General features: G+C 38.6%; 1 protein-coding gene across 2 annotated transcripts in view; it reads right to left on the bottom strand.

Moving 5' to 3' along the window:
* Nucleotides 1–420: 420 nt before the first annotated feature.
* The window catches only part of ANKRD12 (ankyrin repeat domain 12), a 121149-nt gene continuing 99525 nt past the window's right edge, over nucleotides 421–22044 (bottom strand). For both annotated transcript variants that reach the window (XM_067547707.1, XM_067547717.1), the window contains 4 exons: nucleotides 12811–12909; nucleotides 5191–5334; nucleotides 2112–2207; nucleotides 421–1724 (listed from right to left, as the gene is read on the bottom strand). In XM_067547707.1, the coding sequence (XP_067403808.1) occupies nucleotides 1539–1724; nucleotides 2112–2207; nucleotides 5191–5334; nucleotides 12811–12909 (525 nt within the window). In that variant the 3' untranslated portion in view covers nucleotides 421–1538. The remainder of the gene's footprint in view (nucleotides 1725–2111; nucleotides 2208–5190; nucleotides 5335–12810; nucleotides 12910–22044) is intronic.

Raw genomic sequence — 22044 nt, 5'->3', positions numbered from 1 at the left:
CCAAAGTGTTCTTGAATATTTCATGGATTAGATAGTAACAAATCTTCTCATAAATATCTATAACTCTGTACCAATAAATACTTCATTGCCCACACATTAGTAATGCTACTGGTTATAAAAGTGTTAAACGTCATAACACTGAGAAATTTTTCTAAAACTGAATGCTAGTTCTGCTTTCAACGCTTACGTGACTATGATAGAAGTGATAAAAACGGACCTGATCATCAGCTGTTCATAAATTACTGCAAAGATGATCAGCATATATATTTTTACACACATGCACTCTCTCTCTCTGGACCCTTTCAACTATCAAATTTATAAATCAATTCTTGTAACATTTTAAAATATTTTTGTTAAATAGGATATAAAAGGTTCAAGATTTAATTTCAGTCAATAAATCCACCCATTTGTTAACATGACCAATAAAATTTATTAAACATATTTACAACTATTTACATATCCTTTCATAGGTAAATATTAAAATAGACAATGTACAATTTAAGAATTTTCATTCAAAGGCATTTTGTTGGGAAAAAATAAGCTCTATTGTGAGACGACCATATAAGAGCGAAAAGTGTTTTATGTTTTAGTTTAAACAAAAATATTTTCATCATAGTAAGTCATAGGTATGGCATTACAACAACAGACTAATATGAAATGTGGTTTTGTAAATATTACAATTGTTTAGGTACCAGTTACTGAAGTAAGGGGGTTGAGTGAAGCATGCAACACTGTTTAGTTTCAAATCTTTTACAGTTATGGTGATGAAACAAGCAGCTAAATCAAACACATGCCTTACTAAAAGAACTGCCAACCAGAAATACACTACATTTAATAAAAACTACAACTTTGGTCCAATAAAACATTAGACAAAACAGTTTTACAGTTAAAATATCTATTTTTTGTACATGTTTTCAACATTAATTACAAGACTTTTTACATTTTCACAATATGTATAAAATAAGTTATTTAAAAATGAAGACAATATTACATCTTTTCCAAAAAGAAAACTGTACAAACTATTTACAAATATAAGATTAATAGACTTTTTTCCTTCCAAATCTTACATTTCTTCCACAGGCCTTGTCATTGTTTTTCTGTGGGAGTTCAATTGTTACTGAAGTTTCATAATACAAAGCTTTAAAGCAGGCTTTATTAAATATCAAATGCTTTTCAGTGGTTGTTTTACTTGTTAACAACTTCCAGCGCTGTTAACTCACCATAACTTGTCATCTTTTTAACAAATTCGCTCTAAAGTTGTAAACTTTTAAAATATAAATAATGGTATTTATTGGGAAACTGCTTTTTGGAACTAGCATCCAACATAATTAATGTCATTTATCACTAATGACACTATTTACTATCATCCATTTGCCACATTTAACAAGGCTTTCTGAAATATTTTTCTGAAATACCTGGATTATTGAATAAGGAGATATCCCAAAGAATTAAGTGCTATACTTCAAGAGATAAATACATTTTTGTCCATCACTGTCCATTGCTCTCAGGCTGTCTCCATGGAAAGAGACAGCCAACTGTCATATAGGTGTCAATTCAAAATCATCATTAACATCAACAAGAGGAACATAAAACTCCTGAATTTCATAAATGCTGATAGATTTGTATGTAGCAGGATCAAGTTCTTGTAGTTTAAGCTGCCATTCCAGTCTCTGTACAGCATTTAAAGCTGCTGCTTCATGCTGTTGCCTCATCAAAAGGCATGTCTATTTCAAAATGAAAAAAAAAAGGTTAATATTTTCAAATATTAAAGCAAAAATTTTAAAAAGAAAACTGCATTTAGGGAACATCAAAGACCTTTAAGGGGAACTTTAGAAAGCTGAAAGAGAGCTATCTACTATAATATTTACTTTGCTTAATTATTTATAGACATTTAATTAAAAACAAACAATACACAGGTTCTTCCACCACATAATTTCTTTACATATCTACATAAAAGTAAGCTGTTCAAACCTGATTTTTTTAAAATGCTCCTTACTATAATAATGTATGGTGTTGCACTCAAAATAGTTTACCATGTTTATTTATCTCATCTTTGTAGTTGCATTTGCAGTCTAATTTTTTGATTTGAGAGGTCAAATGAAGATACATACCTTTAATTTGTCAAATTTATCATCTACATCTTGTAGCCATGACATGAATTGCCTTGCATTAAATCGATCCCTAACTGATGTTTTACTGTCATCAGCCTATAAAAGAAACACATTAGAAACAGATTTTCAAATAATTAAGTAATGCAAGTTATTTGGTAACAATTACTTACTCCTGTTACAAAACTAATTTTGTGGAACAGTGATGGAATGTACAAACTCTACACTGGAGAACAAGGGGTAAGGAGCAGCTCTGGGCCCAGGTGGCCTCGCTCTGCTAAACCTGCAAAGCTTGCACAAGATGGAGGTGGAGTTAAAAAACAGAAGCAGAACCACTCAGGGGAGGCAGGCAGTGGAAGGGAGCAGACCTCTGCTCTGAACTCTGGGGAAGTACAGCTCAGGAGCTCTTGTTGCCTGGGACTGGGCAACACAGACTGACAAAGCCTGCAAAGGAGAGACTGGTGACTGATTACAAAGGTCAGAAACTTTATTTGTGATTCTTTAATTTACTCCATAGGGAAGAAGGGGACTTAGGTAGGAAGTGATCCAGGGAGACAGCTGCTTAGCACCCCAAGTGCAGAACTTAGCTGCCCACCATTTTGCCCTGGATCAGAGCCCAGTGGAGCGGGTGGGGCCCTGGCTCCCATACCAACTCCAAAAGATATGACAATAGGGCCTTTACCTTGGTGGAAAATCCAGTAGGGGAAGAACGGGGCTGTTCAAGAACCCAGATCCTGAAGTTCCCAAACTAAGGTGAAAGCTCTGAAGCCCTTGCAGGTGCTGAAAGACTTCTCTGTGATTGGACTTTCTTTTTGTATACCCCAAAAGGGGTGGACTAGAACTTGTGACCTGGCCAGGGAGGGGCTGATCCACAAAAGGAGGGACAGAACTGTAACTGAAAAGGGGGGGATGTCAGGGAGGGAGACAACCTGCTGCACCCATGCCTGACCATTAGGTGGCCCTGGTGACAAGCATACCCCTTTATAGGGACCTACATAAAGAATGCTTTAGATGACAAACAGTAGAATTTGATTCAATGTATCAAGATTTTACATGCTGACATCACAACTGATAGAGAAATCACCATGCTTACTAAAGACTGGAGTTTGCAGAGTCTATGACCCAAAGTTATCTGCTGTGTACCAGGTATAACAATTATGGCTAAAAGGCTTTGAGAAGTAAAAGATTTAAGTATGTCTTTCAAAATTTTATGTAGATTATTTATACCAAGATAAATCTTCCACAGCATTGCTAAACCACTTGTTCTACTTTAAAAAAGCCAGTAACCAAACAAAAGAAATTGAATTCTCTTCCAGGTTCAGGGAAAGCAACAAGAGCAACCAAAGGAAATTTCAGCAATCTGACCTGATTGGCTGCAAAAGGTATTCAAAAGCAGGACAACTGAAAAATCCACATTACTTCTTTTACCCCACATGACAAAAAACCTTTTGCAAAGATGTTCCACCTGAAAATGTCCATCATTCAATGTCTTAATATTTTTTCTACAGTCACAAAGAAACCAAACTTCTTCTATTATGAAAGGGGTCACAACCATCAAAATGGGGGTCTGATCATTTTTCCATTGTCATTCTTTGTTGGGACTGTTCACGGAAGGTTGGTAATGTGAAAGCATATTCTGTCAGTGTTATGGCAGCAGCAAACTTCAGAGTAATTCCACACATTATTAAATATGCAGAGTAGCCACAGAGTGCACTGCTTATTTTTCACAAATGCTGTTATGCATTGAGGATGAATGCAGTCATCTCAAATTTAGGGAAACCATATTATGCTTTTAGGAAGAACTGTTGAACTTTCAGTTGGCAGTGTTGAACACCTTAATGTGCAACTATCGATTTTCATGACAAACAGGAGTATAGTTTACATAATACAAATGAACAAATACCAAAAGAAAAACCACCACCATAGTAATCCTCCAGTGAAAGTCTACACTGCTGTATTTCAAAAAATTTTTAGGGAGCAAGCAGATATTTTACAGTACAAAACTGCTCCACTCATTTCACCTTGTACTAGACTATTTAAGAGTATTTTAAAGTACCACAAATCTCTTAAAACACTGAATAAAATTAAAACGTTAAGCACTATACAAGTTTTTTCATGCAAATATTGTTCAGATATATCCTTCGACTGCATTTCTTATGCCACATTGGAATGCCCCTCTTACCTAGCTCTTCAAACAACCCCTAAAACTATGGTAGCAACCATAGTAGCAAATCATCTGAAAAGATATGAGACACGGGATCAGGTCTTTTCTCCAGGAGTCTAGTATCCTTCCCCAACACAGTTATGGAAGGAAGGCAACAAGCCCCTATAACAGACCTAGTTAATTGTATAATGCTGATCAGAGAGAAGAAATCCCTCCTCAGCTCTGCAGGTGATTAGTTTATGCCCTGACATGAGATCTAACTATCTTTTCCCTTGGCTTGTTTAACTACAAATGTGGCTAATGGATTTTAAATTATTTTGTGACATTTTAATGTTCATGAAAGTGAGAGACTTTCACTTTTCAAATGACTAATTATTGCCATACACAGGGCAGGAAGGTATCGTGTGAGCGTCTCCACAAAGCTTTTCCAGTCAACATTTGTGCAAAATCTCAGCGCCATTCATGTTCCAGAGAGACCCAGGATTAGAATAGCAAAAACAACGATCATGTTAAATTCTGACAAATTGTTTTTGGTTTAGGATTGGGTTGTGACCATCCAATTCATTTTTATTTGTAATTTAAGATAGATTTCAGCGGTGAAAATACAGTTATTAGCCCTCACCACACAATTATATGTTCTTTTCAGACGTGGAAAAGATGTATACTGTAAAACAGTGGCTCTGTTTCTGTATCCTCTCAATTCTTGTGCACCCACACGGGCTAATCACAATCTGACCCATGTTGAGCAAAATCCTGACACCACTGAACTCAAAGGGAGCTTTGCCATGGACTTCAATGGTACTAGTATTTTACCCAATGTCTTCTCTCAAGTCAGAATTAAAAAGAGTTCTCAAAGATAAGTATTAGAAGAACCATCTAGCTGGATGTTCTGAAATACTAATACAAGCCGCCTTTTACCTGAGAGTCCAGGGGCACATTATATACTTCAGCATCCAGCAGTACGGTGCAGGCACTGAATGGTAGCGTCTGATTAGCTAAAGTTCTTGCAGCTCGATAATGGACACGCAGAACTTCTTGTTCATTGGATACAATAAGCTTTTCCTAATTGAATAAAAATATTAACATACAGCTGTAGACTTGATAAATTGTCATTTGAATTTGCATTTGTAAAAATATTTGCACACCAAAATTCCTCTTTTAAGACCTTAGGTTTTTTTTGCGGGCTTAAGTGAGAAGAAGCAACATTTCCCTATATTTCTGGCTTGATAAATTGTGTCATTTTAAATATCACCAAATTTCTGAAGAAAAAGAACTTTCATTCTAAAAAATTAATTAGAAACCTAAAGATGTGGCTCTAGATGATAGTGGATTAGTGGATAGTGGATTAGTGGATAGTGAATTAAACTTAAATTTCTGAAAGTATAATTTAAAATATAAACAATATACCCTACTGTAATAAATGGGCTCCTCAATAATTTTGCGTTTTGTGAGGGCCTAAAAAATGTTCTGTTCTATTTTTAAAATTGTTTCTGACCCTTATTGGCTGTCTATTTTTAGGGATGAACAATAAGGGGCCAATTAAAATCTTTTATTATTTGGTCTTGAGTATTCTCTTTCTATCTAATGACTAAGTTTAGAATCACTGTAATGTGGTCTGTTTGAATTTCACATTTTTACCTGGGGTTTGTTAACTGCAGCAATGGCAACTGGAAACTTTAGGCATGCTCTGCTGCCTGTGGTTTATGTTTACATGGATCCAATGCATCTTGGGGCCTTGCATGCAAATATCAACCTACCAGCCACAGTACCTCTAACAACACCTTCAGGCAGACTGCTTGCTCTCTAAAACAACAAAGTCTCTACCCCCCATTTCTTTATTGTATTATGTTCTGAAACCAGATATAACACCACAGCTCCAGAAATTGAATTCTTTTATGAACTTCCTCCCCCTTATTTGGTAGGTTATGCAGTTTTGCTGACTGGCTTATACAACTCAGCCGCCTATGCTCTGAGCCTGATTGAAAAGAGTGAACACAAAAAGTTGCTGGCACACTAAAGCAGAGAACACTCGTGTTCTAGATAAAACAAATTTGTGTTCTGATGGCATCTCAAAGTTAATTCAGTTTGGTGGCCAACTTTGCTCCCCTCATTGTGAAAGAATCATTCTATATTTAATTTTTTGTTTAAAAGTATTTTCTGTGGTTTAAATACTGTAAGTTTAAAACTGTGCAGTCCCTCCCTCCCTGCAGTGGTTGTTTTAGGCATATCTGCAAAATTGTATTTTTCTTTTGCTTGGCTATGGTCAGATATTACAACTTTCATTCAAGTTTTGGGGTGAAATCCTGGCCCTACTGAAGTTAATGGAAACACTTACACTGATTTCAATAGGAAAAGTCCACAAACTTTGATTCAGTTGGACCAACGAGGAAAGAAAATTCCAAAGTTGAGAGCCCCTGCCCTGAAAATGCCCTGCCAGTAGACCCCAACCTTTAAATATAGGGACTAAGTGCTATAGTAATACAAATGAATAATAATCGGACTTCAAATATTGTGGCACAGTAGGAAAACAAGCAATTTCTCAGATAGCTATGACAAACCAAATAGGGCTTTACTGAGCAATATTAACATATTTATGGCATCTGCAAATGAATAAGGAGATGGTAAGGTCTTCGGAAAACTCATCTTCCTTGTAGTTAAAACCACTAAACATGCAGGTAATTACATTCTACAAAAACTCCTTGAAGATCACTCAGAAGCTGCATAGTCCCATATGCAGCACATTATGTTAAATCTAGCTGGCTGAGTGAAACGAGGACCAATACTCAACTCAATGGCATTTCTCTGTAGGTCTGTCTATTGTGATAACTTTTGAATACTGCATCTGGCCAATTTCAAAATTTCAGTGAATGTTCTAGGCATCAATGGACAGAACTCTATTGATTCTGATGAAAACTGGAAAAGCAGAAAAGTCGATTTCCACCTATGAGGTCTACAGAGTGTCCATTTGGTGCTGCAGGCACAGGAATCTTGAAGCTGCCTAAACACATCACAGGCAGTAACTTAATAAACTGCACTTTCTCACTGGGTCTGCAGCTTGGGCTACAAAAGCAACAAAATGTTTTCAAAGTGCCAGAGATGTTTGCACCAACAATGGAGAATTGCCTCGGGCAATGTGTAGCTGACACATAAGAAAACAGTCTTTGTCCCAAGGAGCTTACAATCTAGTTCAGACCCATTTGAGCAGGTGAGACCCACAGACTACACCAGGAGTTTCAGAAGTGAGCTCTGGGGAGAGATGTGAAGGAAGAACAGGAAGTCACATGATATGGGGAGGAGGCGAGCTTGTTCCATGCAGAAGGGGGGAGGGGCATGCCAGGCAGCATTAAAAGCAATGGAGAGAAGGATACGAGGTGGTAAGGAGGGAGGCTTTGGTGAGTGCAGAGGGACCAGGAGAATATGTAGGAAACAGTGGAACTGAGTAGAGCATTGCAACTGAGAAGTCTGATCTTGACTCAGGGGGCACAGGGAGTGCAGTGTAGGGATCTGAAGAACTTAGTGACATAAGCAGAGCATCAGGGGAGGAAGGTGATTTTAGAAGTAGCACTTTGCCTGGACTAAGGGAAAGAGAGGAGAGAGGAGGCTGCTGCAGTAGAGTGAGGGGGAAAAAAGACCAAGGCAGGAAGCAGGGTGTGTGCATGTGGGGAGAGATGGGGATGGAGAACAGAGACGATCCAATGGCAGCCTGTGTGTGGGTGGAGGGAACATGGGGGAGTAAAAAGCAACATGGAATTTGCGAACCTGAGAGTGGTGGTGAGGTCAGAGACATAATAGGGAGAGCAACTGACTGTAATGAATCTTATTTTCTTTTGCCTCCTGTAGGCCCAAGGGGATGGGAAGGTGAATTCCCTCAGGCCTATAAAATGCTCTTGAGATCTTCAGGTGGCAGTGCTCTAAGAGGGCTGGGTATTTGCATTCAGGAGTAGAGTCTGTTTTCCTGCCCCTCCCACCTACAACAGATAATTCTCCTGGATCCTTCACAATCAATAAGTTTTGGGTTGAAAGGATGTGACACCATGCAGCCAATCAATTCCAAAATTTCAGGGAATATTTTAGGCATCAATGAGCAAAACCTTATTGATTTTGATCAAAATTGGAAAACTGGAGAAGCTTGATTTCCACTGCTATGAAAGGAAAATCAGTACCAGGGTGTCCATCTGGTGCTCCAGGCAATAGAATTTCTTATATGCTAAATATGCTGTTCTCTCTCATTGGGTGTAAAGCTCAGCCCATATAAGTGTGCAACCCTCTAGTAAAAATACAGAGAAAAGAGTGGTGTTGCAAAAGCATGAGGTAGTTGTGGGTACATAAGAACGGCCATACTGAGTCAGACCATTGGTCCATCTAGCCCAGTAACCTATCTTCCAACAGTGGCCAATGCCAGGTATTTCAGAGGGAATGAATATAAAAGGCAATCACTGAGTGATCCATCCTCTGTTGTCCATTCCCAGCTTCTGGCAAACAGGCTAGGGACCTTCAGAGCACGGGGTTGAGTCCCTGATCATCCTTGCTAATAGCCATTGATGGACCTATCCTCCATGCACTTATCTAGCTCTTTTTTGAACTCATTTAGTTTTGACTTTCACAACATCCCATGGAAACAAGTTCCATAGGTTGACTGTGTGTTGTGTGAAGTAGTACTTTCTTTTCTTTGTTTTAAACCTGCTGGCTATTAATTTCATTGGGTGAACGCCCTAGTTCTTGTTATGTGAAGGAGAAAATCAGTGGTTCTCAACCTGTGGTCCACAGACCCGACTATGTCTAAGGGGTCAACACAGACTGACATCTGACTGAACAGAATTCAACTGTATGTACAGACAATACATTTCTGAAGGAGTTTGCACCTCCACTTGAAATTTTCTAGGGGTCCTCACATGAAAAAGAGGTTGAGACTTACTGCAGTAAACTACACTTCATTGTTCATTTTCTTCACACCATTCATGATTTTATAGATCTCTATCATATCCCTCATTAGTCTTCTCTTTTCCAAGTTTGAAAGTCCCAGTCTTTTTAATCTCTCCTCATACGGAAGCTGTTCCATACCCCTAATCATTTTTGTTGCTCTTCTCTGTACCTTTTCCAATTCTAATATATCTTTTTTGAGATGGGGTGACCAGACCTTTACACAGTATTTAAAAAGTATGGGCATACCATAGATTTATATAGAGGCATTATGATATTTTCTGGGTTACCTATCCTTTTCCTAATGGTTCCTAACATTCTGTTAGCTTTTTTGATTGCCACTGCACATTGGGCAGATGTTTTCAGAGAACTATCCACAATGATTCCAAGATCTCTTTCTTGAGTGGTAACAGCTTATTTAGACCCCATCATTTTGTATGTATAGTTGGGATTATGTTTTGTGTGTTACTTTGCATTTATCAAACGGAATTTCATCTGCCATTTTGTTGCCCAGTCACCCAGTTTTGTGAGATCCCTTTGTAACTCTTCACATTCTGCTTTTAACTTAACTATTTCGAATAATTTTGTATCATCTGCACCTGACTGTTTATCCCTTTTCCCATATCATTTATGAATATGTTGAACACCACCGGTCCCAGGACACACCCCTGAGGGACACCACTATTGACTTCTCTCCATTCTGAAAACTGAGCATTTATTCCTACCCGTTGTTTTCTGTCTTTTAACCAGTTACTGATCCATGAAAGGACCTACTCTCTTATCCCACGAGTGCTTACTTTGTTTAAGGGCCTTTGGTGAGAGACCTTGTCAAGAGGTTTCTGAAAATCTAAGTATATGACATCCACTAAGTACATGACATACACTTAGTCCACATTTGTTGACCCTCTCAAAGAATTCTAATGGATTGGTGAGGCATGATTTCCCTTTACAAATGCCATTTTAACTCCTCCCCAACAAATTGTGTTCATCTGTGTCTCTGTTAATTTTGTTCTTTACTATAGTTTCAACCAGTGGGCCTAGTACTGAAGTTATGCTTATGGCCTGTAATTGCCAGGATTGCATCTGGAGCCTTTTAAAAAAAATTGGTGTCACATTAGCTATCTTACAGTCATCTGGTAGCAAAGCTGATTTAAATGATAGGTTACACACCACACTTAGTGGCTCTGGCATTTCATATTTGAGTTCCTTCAGAACTCATCTGGTCCTGGTGACTTATTACTAAGAATACGATTTAGTCACAAAGGTCATGGATTCTGTGACTTTATTGGACCTCCATAACTTTGGCCTCATCTGTCAGTGGTGGGGCGGAGCCGGGGCTGTGTGTCCCACCCCCCACACGCGGCTTTGGCGGGAGCCAAGGCTGTGTGCTCCCCTTGCAGTTGCGGCAAGAACTGGGACTGTATACCCTCAACCCACGGCTTTTAGTAAAATTGCCCGTCACCTTTTCGTGACTTTTACTAAAAATAACCATAACAAAAATTAAATCGTAATAAGTAAGGGTAAGATTATCAATTTGTTCCAAAACAACCCTATTGACACCTCAGTCTGGGAAGTTCCTTAGATTTGTCACCTAAAAGAATGGCTTTGGTATGGGAAATCTCCCTCATATCCTCTGCAGTGAATACTGAAGCAAATAATTCATTTATTTTCTCAATGGCCTTATCTTCCTTCAGTGTTCCTTTAGCACCTCGATCATCCAGTGGCCCAACTGATTGTTTAGCAGGCTTCCTGCTTCTGATATACTTAAATGTTTTTCTGCTGTTAGTTTTTGGGTATTCAGAGGTGAGTGAGGTCCTGGTCTGTGGTACTAAAAGAGCAGAATGCTCTCAGATGTAACTTGGTTTAAGACCTAACAGAGCCCAGAGCTGGCCCTGATCTACATAACAATACACTATACTTCCAATCAGCCAGTGATCTAAATAACTAAAATGTGTAATTTAAATATATACAGATTTTGGCAGAACATCTGAGAAGTCACAAATTTATTTGTGGTGCTAAGTAAAGAGACTTTTTTTTTTATTAGCTATAAAGACTCAGTAAGGCCTGAGTAAGTAAGTTCAGGATCAGTAAGTATGATCCTGTATTGTGTAGCACACGGGCAGACTGCTGCATTTGCAGTTGCATTGCACATGACTTCATTGGACTCTGTATTGGTACAGAAGTTCACCTTTATGATATACAATGGAGGGTCAAGACCTAATATAACATTAAAGTAGAATCATAACTGAATTAGTTACTATACTTTCCTCAAAGTAAAATTATTTATAAGTTCTATTTATGGACCCAAATATCCTTAGAGTGCAAGCAGCTAAAATATCTGTTATAAAATGGACAAGAGACTCCCATCAAAGGAAAACAAGACTGGATTTTTAAATAGACAATCTGAACAAGGAATAGCTAATATTCTAGAGAAACAACAGTCTCTCCCTAAAGTTGCAACCGGTTTTTCATCTTAAGGCAGATTTTGGCCCTTCTCCATATTTTTCAAAATAGGCCCTTTGTGCTTGAAGTTTTGTATGTTGTCTTTGATAAAGAATTCGACCTTAGAAAAAATAGATGTTTTCACATTCTGAAAATTCAAATGCTTTTTTGTCACGTCATCTTAAAAGCAGTTTGACCTAGAAACTTCAAATATGTTTCATTCGAGAATACTTGCAATCTAATGTACACACCTTTGCAAGGGTCTGCAGGAAGAAAAATTAGGAAAATTTGCCCTAAATCAAAATTCTGGGTTAATGTACTCATTCCTGATAGACAGTTAAATGCCTCAAGATTCTTTAATTTTCTTGGTATAACCTGTTGGATGAAAAGACTTTAAAAGGTCCCCAGACTTTTCCTTTCTTGACTTCCTGAAGTGTGCAGATTTCTTAAAGCCCATAGCTCAAAAGACTATGTTAAAATATTTAAAGAATACGACGGTCTTTTCTATTACTAACTTTCATGAAATCTGCAAGTGTAACCATAAAGAAATGTTGGTGAAATTCTAACAAATAGGGACCAAAACATATTAATTAACATTTGTAATCTAGGATATACCTTTCAGAGCCAGATAAGTCTTCTGATTTAAAGTGAATAAAACTCTAGTTGGGAATTATTACACATGACTGAGACCTTGTTTCTTATTATTAAATTAACAAAATGGACATAAATTGTATTATTTCCTTAACAGAATACAAAACAGTCAAGAAAACCAAGTCCATGCCAGTCTAGAAGTATTGGTACTAGAAGTATTGGTATTCAAAAAAAATCTAAAATGTCTCATTTTCTTGATTTCCCACAGTTCACATGGAAACTGCTATATGGACAACTGACCAAGTTTTCATTGCAGTAAGCAGCAAGGTGCAGTAAGTTCTCATGTAAGTATATAAAGGACTCTTGTATATGTTACCACATCTACAATACTGAAATGATACTATTATTTGATCTGCCATATGAATGTGTGCAACATTTCTCTGAATTATAAAACAATAGTGTAAGGAATTTACTTCTAAAAACAATGTTAATTTAAGTAAAATCTAGTCTTATATATATATATATATATATATATATAAAATAAAAGTTTAAAACTGGGAAATAAACATTTTACTATATTCTTACCCTTTCAATACTGTGCTGTAAACGCAATTTCATCCTTACAACTTCTTGTTGTCTAAAAAGTTCTTTAAGTGGATCTGATAATGATGGAGGTGGTGTAATCTAGGAAAAAATGGTTACAAATGATACATTAAACTTAACATAGACATTTTACCTGGACTAGCTTTATAATTTCAAACATGCATTTAAAATTAAAAGCATGAACAGATATACTTTTCCAGTGAAAGATATTCATAACTCAGCCCCGGGAACAACTGAATTAACAGATTTTTCTTGAAATCTATTAATTACATAACTGTCTTCCCTTTTAAGTAACTGTGTTTGATTCTCTTTATAAAATCATAGGATTAAAGAATTAAAAAAGCACAATTTACTAAAATGCCATTTCTAATGGTTTATAATTCATAGTTTAAATATCACAGTCAATGTGCAACTACTGTAAAGAACAGAATAATTTTTAAAAAATCCAAACTTGTCAGTCACAGTGTTAAATCTGTATACAGCTTAACTGATTCTTTTTAGAAAAATTAAAACCTGTCTGTAGTTAAGTGCAGTTTAAAACAATTACAAAGACTCCCAAAGAAAAGTAAAATATGTAAGCATTATTTGATATATACAGACAGTGCACTTAGGACTGTATAAGACGGAAAAGGAGGAAGTCCCTGTCGCAAGGATCTTGCGATTAGAACACACAAATCAGACAAAGTGCACTGGAAAGTCCAAAGAAAGTGTTTATAGAAGTGCTTTTGATTTTGAATAATGGGTAGGTGACAGCATTTTTAAGTCCCACTCTTAGATAGCAAAACATTCAGACATATTTCCGTGTGTGTGCTGTTTTGCGCTAGTATTAGTTTGAGAGAAGTTGCACTTTTTTTTTTTATTAAACAAGAAGCTTCACATTTAAATGAAGGAAATAAGTATTATACAGTTAGCTAGTTGGTACAACGAAACACTGCAAACATAATTGTGGTCATCATAGTAACCAGATAGCAAAATTAGAGGTGTCTGAGAAGTCATCAGAACCCTGAGATGTTCGTTAAAACTTTGCTCAAAGTGTTCTTGTTTTATATATACTGTATTTCCATACTTTTATTCTTTACCTAGCTTCTTGCTGACAGTTCAGAATACTTCGTAACTATCTGATAAATAGAAGAAAACTTGAGACTGCTTTGGACTGACTCCTCAAAACTATCCGGAATATTGTTTACCATAATTGGTACCTAGATATCACAACAGAAATACATTTATAGATTAATTAGTTTTATATAATTTATATTATAAAACTAATTAATTAATTAGTTTTATAAATAGGTTTGGATAAGATTGCTAACAAATTGCTGTAACATCGAATGTTATTGATGTGTTCACAACTACTCTGGAATACAAGGTATTATATCTACCTCACACTAAACACACGTTACTTTAAGGATATCTTTGGCACTGTCAAAGAGTGATGTGTCTATAAAGAGTTATTTAATGACCAATATCCTGAAGTCATTTTTACTATAGAATATGAAAATGAAGCCAGTGTTTTCTGGAAGCAAATCCCCTTTATTACTTCATATAAACACACACACATATATATATATATATATATATATATATATATATATATACACACATATACACTGCCAGAAAGATTCTTACTGCTAACATTATGTATCTACTCTTTTTGAAAAAATAGTTTGGTTTCTGGACTGTTGAACAAAATGTACAGCACTTGCAATTATGTTAAACTCATGGACACATTTTTAAATGAGTTTAATGCATAACTCATAGCTGTGGCTATCTGTTATGGTTAATTATAAAAAGGTAGTAGAGATCTTAAATCCTGCTTAATAAACAAAGGAAATTCCAGACACACAAAATTATGCTCTCCTCTCTAACATGCCAAGAATCTCAGTAAATATAGTGAATTTTTGAAACTCCCCAGGATAGTCTGGCTTTACAATCTAATACTATAAATAAATGTCATGGCATTCATGGCGTTTGAAAAGCTTTTCTTTCAATACACAAAGATGCAAGAAGAACTATTTAAGACTCGATAATGAATGAGAAGGCAGAGGGCCCATGCATGGCCCAACAGACACTGCTATTCAAAAGATTCTGATATTGTGTGCATGAGGTGCAAGCGCACTTATAGTAAGATCCACACTGATTACATCTTGAAAAACCACAGTTACAATGAACAGTGACCATTTTTTCTTCTTCAAGTATGCGTCAACATGTATCTACTGTAAATAACTGGCAAGCAGTATCCTCTCAGGATAGTGAAAATGAGGAGTTCAAACTGAATTCAGTCAAAAAGATTGTAGAACTGATCTCTGGAATTTGCACTTGATCTAGCAGCTAAACACAATGCGTAATGTTTTACAATGTTATTCCATATTACTGCTTTGCAGATTGTAGCATATTTTTGAAGCAGACAGAGAATGTTGCTTGAGCTCTGGTGAAGTGGGTCTTGATGTTCAGTGGGATAAATACACCAGCCAACTGGTAACACGATAAAACAATGTATCTACTTAGATATTCTCTGTGAAGAGATGGAGTGAAATTTAGAATAGCTACCAGAAATAAATGAGAAGCCAGTCTGAACGGTTTGGTTCTGACAGTGTAAGTAAAGTAAAGTTCTGGAAACATTCAGATTATGTAACTTCTCTCCTGGTATGGAGTGGGGATTTGGGAAGATGACTGTTAATCAACTGATTCAGGAAGAATTCTGAGCCCTTGCGGATGAATTTACAATGAGGTTTCAGCATCACTTTGTCCCCCATGAAATGCTGTGTAGGGAGGTTCGGCAAACAGTGACTGAAGTTCACTCACTCTCCTGGTGAAGCTGATAGTAACTAGAAAGACTGTCTTCAGAGTGAGATGATGTAAGGATCATTCTGAAAGAGGTTTGAAGGGGGGCTTCCATGAGCCTCAGAAGGATGACACTGAAGTGCCAGGCAGGAGTAGGTTCTCTGACCAGTGAGTGCCTTTGAGAAATGTTGATAATGTCAGGTGAGAGCATGACTATACAGGTGGATAGCACTCAGACTGCTGTAAGATGAACCTTAATAGATCTGAACAAAAGGCCAGAATGTTGTATTCAAGTAATCAAGGATCGTCAGTATCATAGCCTGCATCAGGTCCAGGCTATGTCAGGCTGCCCATATCAAGAACCTCTTCCATTTTAATAAGTCTTCTTGCTCCATATCAAGATCTCTTTGACCTGCAGGGAGCAGTCTCCATCTGTGATTCTCACCCAACCAACATCCATGTGCCATCAGATGCAGTAACTTTAGACCTAGATAGAGTATCTGATGGCAAAGCATACCTCTGTTGGTTGGGAAGGCAATCCTGACTCATGACACCATTTGAGAGTGAGCTCTCTCTTTCTTCTTTGATGTGTGAGAGGGGGATCTGCTCTAGGACATGTGTAACGATGCTCTCCAATAGGGCCAATATGGGCAAGGTGGCATGTTGTAAGGATACTGACCAAGTTGAGGTAGGTCACTGTAGTGCCATTCATGTTTCACTTGAAGGGAGAGTCCTAACTGAGAAGCCTCTGGTCTCTACTTGATGTCAGCAAAAACTAGTAGGTTGGGAATGGCAATGGGGAGTGTTCTTTCTTGAAAGGTGGTGCTAGAATGGATAACCTCTGAGCCAGGATGTTTCAGGAAGTGATGCCCTCTTCTCCATTAGGATGCATCTCCAGACCCTGATGGGCTTGGCCATCAGTACTGATGTCAGTGTCAACTTGCACCTTCTGTGTGCCATACCAGCAACCTGTGTTGCATCTCCAGTTTTAGAGGTAGTGGAGGATTTGCAGGCTTTATCTTTGGAGGACTGGTGTTTACACCCTTCCTTGCAGGTTGGTCCCACATGGTGTTTAGAGCCAGGCTTATGCTCTGTCCTGTCCTGCCTCTCTGTGTTGCTTTTAAGTGCCAGGGAGCAGGTACAAGATCTCTCAGTGCTGAGGCTGTCATCAGCACTGAGGTTGTGAGTGCTAGCATTGTTGGCATCCTCATTGATGCCTTTTTTCTCACCAGACCCCAAATCATGGTGTGTGCTTGAAGGCATGCTCACTAATGAGAACTTCTTTTGCTCTGGTCTGGCAGTTACTGCTTCCTTAGCAGTAGTTTGAGTTGACTTTTGGGTCCTCTAGGAAAAAGACCTATACACTGAGACCAGTCCAGGATGTGGCTTTCCCCTAACAAAATAGGCATAGATTATGTCTGCCAGTGAGGGGAATCAGGCTGTCACAGGGTGGGTAGGGTTTGAATCCTGATAGTTCTGAGTCTGCCAGTTGGCACAAAGTGCCTCACACTGCTGTACAGAGGACTTACTAGAACGTTTCTCCTTTTTTTCATTTGGAAATCAAATTCTGGAATTTGTGAATAAGAACTTAATCTTCTATGAAGAATTTCTTCAAATAAGATTTGAGGAAAAAATGAATTTTGAAGTTCTGAAGAAGGTGCCATTTGCTGGGTTCTGTCTCACAGCCATGGGCAGTGCAGTAAGAAGGAACTGAAATAAGGTCACAGCTGCTCTGCCCCTTATGCCCTTTCATAGGAGCACGAGGAGGCAAAGCTCCCAGACACTGCTACTCAAAAGGCTTTGATCTCACGTGCATCTACAGTGGGATCCACATGGACACAAACTCAAATAACTTTGTGAATCTGGGCTGCTTTCACTAAGAGTATTTCTTACTGTGAGGAATTTTCCATTTACTTCATAGACAATATCCTGTTGGGATTTAGACTGGATTGCCTGCCTCTATGGTAGTGGGTTTAACTCTGGCTGAGTCTATCAGTTTTGTTTGATGGGGTTTTTTTGCCAACAGCACATCATCTCCCATTTCATTATACAGAAATGACTATATAGCCTCAGTTTTATGTCATATACTTTACTGAAAAATGAAGCAGAAGATGTTTTTTCCAAAATATAAGTATCCTCAGTAGTGAAGGAATACTGAGAATTACAGGTGAAGTGCACTTGCTTTGTCTATACATAATTTTTATTCAAGTTCACCCAGTTATGCGAGTTCTCTTTTAAAATAAAAAAAATCAAAATAATGTTTGTTAACAAATCTTCACTAGTCCACATTATCAAAGTTCAGGTGCACCATAACTTCTTCTTAAGAAGTCTTTACATGCATTTTAAACAAACAGCAGGTGGCACTATAAAACTGTGAACTAAAATAACTTCATTATTCAAAACTCAGGTGTCACACACTGCAGTGGATTTCATCCATATAACTTTTTCTATACAGTAGTTAGCTATAGTTTGACAACAGAACATCTATTTTAAATAGCAACTGAAATTTTTCCCTCTGAGTAACAGAGAAATAAAGGATTAAATGTACACTCTACAGAAGATTTTCCCTCAATGCTTTTTAAAAAAACTTCCTTTTGTTGAGCACTGGATAGACTACATTCTGATTTGACTGGGTCCAGTCCCACGTTGAACTATATAATCTTTTGTGCAACCCAAGGTACAGGAAACACAGTATATTTCTCTCTTAAAACTCAGGGTGAAATCCTGGCCCCACTGGGTATGCCTACACAGCACACTAAGTCCAGGCTCTGACTCAGGTTTAAGCCCAAGCCCCACTTCTGTCCACAAAGAAAATAGTTTGACTCAGGCCAGGAACCCCCTCTGAACTCGGGCCTTGCTGGGGTGGTGGGTCAGAGCCGGAGTCTCATTGTGATGCAGATCCAAGCCCAGGCATTTTGCAGTGTCAACACAACTTAAGTCTGGATTGCCAGACTTGAGTAGGGAGAGTCCACCAATGCTATCCCACAATTCCTTGGGGCTGTGTTTCCTAGTCCTTCCATCCTAATTGCTTCCCAGGAACCAGAACAATCTCCTGGTTCAAATGCAACTGCTCGGCATTCAATCCTTCTATGAAGAGTGCTCAACTAGAAACACAGTTAACCCTCACAAGTATTAGGATGGCCAGCACTAAGAAATACTGCATCCAGCATGCTGTTAGCTGGCCAGAAGAACACAGCTAGACTCTGGCTAGCCTCTGGTGCGAAGCAAGCAAGATGTTCAGCTTCAGCAAGAGCACAAGAAATGGTTCACACTTCCACTTGGGGACCTCCAAAATATCAATATTCTCAAACATTGCCCTGCCTGAAAAGATTGAACAAACATAGCTAGTGACTAGACAGCTCATGAGCCCCCCACCTCCCCACACCTGAAAAAAATGAAGGGGACCATAGAAATCATTTCAACTGAATTTCCTACCATGATGTATGATGGCTTTCAGTGGTGCTCCAAAGTACAATTTAAGTGGCTGGTATGTTTTGTGTGAATAAAAGAAAGCCTACTGATAAAAAGTATCATCTTCTGACTTTGAAGACTTTGATAGAAAAGAAAATGTCATTTTTTATCATGATCAGACAATGTGCTCTTTCATTTTCCTTTCAAGGCCCTTCCACCACTGCAGGGCAAATACATAGCACCAGGAGCCTGGGGGAACAGACTCACCTACTGTGGGCAAAGAGAAAGAGTCAGAGATGAGTTGTTGGGAGGGATTCTAAAATAAATCAGCAGGTAAGCGTTTCAGAAAATATAAGGATGCAAGAAAGAGAGAGAAGCTGCACAGGAGAGATTGGCAGAGAGATTCACGGAGCATGACCGCAGGTGAGGGAGGAAGACAGAGCAGCAGAAGGAACTGTTTGAGCAATTACTTGTGCTCACTGCTACCAGATTGAAGGCTCTAGTGACTCCTTTCAGCTTCTTCTCCAGCCCCACACCAAGTCCCCTTCATACTTTCATTTGGCTGTATCAATTTAGAAATCCAGCACTTTCTGGCAAAAAGGTTCCCTCTATTCATCGCAGACAATGTGCAGAACACAGCAGGCCATTAAAAATGTTGTCTGCATTGACAACACTGGCATCTAAATGGTTTTGAAGCCAGTGCCACTGGGATTTCAGTCTGTCAAATGCACACTTCACCATATCCTACAGCTAATGAGAGTGAAGTTGAACCTTCTTTTGCCAGGTCCTCTGAAATCAGGGGGCGGTTTCAGAAGCCCTGGCAACATGGGGTAAAGCAGGGTTCCCTAAAGTAAAGGTGGGGACAGCGACTCAATTTATAACAGTGTAATGTGGTGGGAATAATATCCCCGTTTGACTAGGGAGGGTAAAGTCCTGATCTCCAGAACATTTTGGCATCATGCACTCTGCCAGTGCATCTCAAGTTAATGTCCAGGAATCTGCACGTTGACCACGGCCTGCATAACGACGGAGCAGTACCCTTTGCAGTTTATGTATTAATGCTCCTTCTTCCCTAGGCTGCTACCTTGGCATAGAGAAGAAGCTTGCATGTACTAGAGACCTAAGAGCGATGCTGTTGGGAATCTTGCAATCCTGTTAGAGTTACCCATGGCGGCAAGGTTGAAGGCCTCAGATCAAAGCTGAAGTTCAAAGGAGGATCCGAGAAATTAAAAACAAATGGTTGGCGGACAAAGCAAAAGAAATTCAAGCATTTGCTGACAAACATGGTATATGGAGCTTTTTCTGTGAGATAAAGACCTTGTTCTGATCAAGCTCGTGTAGCCTCACACTACTGATATCTGAAGATGGTAGTACCCTTCTTAAAGGCAATGAATCCATCAAAAAGCATTGGAAGGAACACTACCAAAAGCTTCTATATCGAAAATGAACTGTGACTGATGATACCATCGATTCCATCCCTCAGCACCAGGTATGGAAAACTCTCACCAATCTACCAACACTTGAGGTCCATAACACAATTAAGCAAATGAATATCAATAAAGCATCAGGTCCTGATGGCATACCAGCTTAAGTACTGAAAGTGGGAGGAGAAATGCTAACAAACAAACTCCACTTGCTATTTTTTAAAATAGCAGAAATCCCTGCTGACTTATGCAACACTGACATCACCATTTTTAAAAAGGGTGGTAGGGACAGCTGTAGTAACTACTGAGGCATTGTCCTTCTCTCCATTGCTGGGAAGAGTCTTGATAAAATATTACTGAATTGTCTGCTTCCTCTCGCAGAGGACGTTTATCCAGAGTCTCAGTGTGGCTTCAGACCATCAAGACATGATTTTTGCAGCTAGGCAGATCCAGGAAAATTGCCGAGAACAATATCAGGAGCTGTATATGGCCTTTATCAATCTGACCAAAGCCTTCGATTCCATCAACTGAGAGACTTTGTGGATAATCATGTCAAAATTCGGTTGCCCAAGTAAATTTATCAAAATTGTAAGACTCCTCCCCTCCATGACCAGATGACTGCCTCCATCCTGTGAAGTGGTTCTTGAGCCTTTTGCCATCCAAACTGGTATAAAGCAAGGTTGTGTACTCTCACTACTTTTTATCATTTTCCTAGCAGCTATGAAAACGCTAATCCAAAACCATCTCCACTGGGCACTGGCATTCAATACTGGACTGACAGCAACCTCTTTAACTTCTCTCGCGTCCGAGCCAGAACTAAAGTAACATCAGCAATAATAACCAAACTCCAGTACGCAGAGGATTGTGCTGTAGTTGCACACTGATTGGAGGATTGCCCTTAATTATTTCTTTGAAGCTTACAAAAGCTTAGGGTTAACTCTGAACATGGGCAAAACACAAGTCCTCCACCAGCCTGCTCCTGGTCAATCATCAGACCAAGCAAGGAAGATCTTACAATGACAGAGGAACTGAAAAATGTAGAACACTTTGCCTACCTTGGTAGCCATCTCTCACAGAGGGCAAATACAGATGTCAAAATTCAGCACAGAATCCGCTGTGCCAGCCTTGCCTTTGGCAGACTGTCTTGCCAGGTGTTCAATAACCATGATAGCAGAACACACACTAGACTCTTATTTTACTAAATGGTGATAATTCCAACTCTCCGCTACAGCTGTGACTTGGGTGATCTACAGAAAACACTTGCAAAACCTAGAATGCCAGCACCAGCACTTTCTCCGGAAGATCCTCAACATAAAATGGGAGAATCGTTGCACTAATGTTAGTGTCCTCACGAAGGCCAACATCTTTAATGTTGAGGCTCTGATTATTCAACACCAGCTGAATGGAGTGGACACTGTGTGCGTATGTCCAATGCACGCCGACCAAAACAACTGTCATATGCCACACTCACCAAAGGAGAAAGGAAAAGGAAACAGGGAGGCCAAAAGAAATGCTTTAAAGACAGCTTCAAGACAAACATCAAGAAATGTGGCATCGACATCACACACTGGGAGACAGTTGCCCAAGACTGGGCAAACTG

The sequence above is a fragment of the Emydura macquarii genome, unplaced genomic scaffold, assembly GCF_026122565.2.
Source record: "Emydura macquarii macquarii isolate MOO-44397 ecotype Brisbane River unplaced genomic scaffold, CSIRO-AGI_Emac_v2 contig_212, whole genome shotgun sequence".
In the NCBI taxonomy this organism is placed as follows: domain Eukaryota; kingdom Metazoa; phylum Chordata; order Testudines; family Chelidae; genus Emydura; species Emydura macquarii.
The sequence above is the reverse complement of the archived record's forward strand: the minus strand, read 5'-3'. Positions and strand labels throughout refer to the sequence as shown.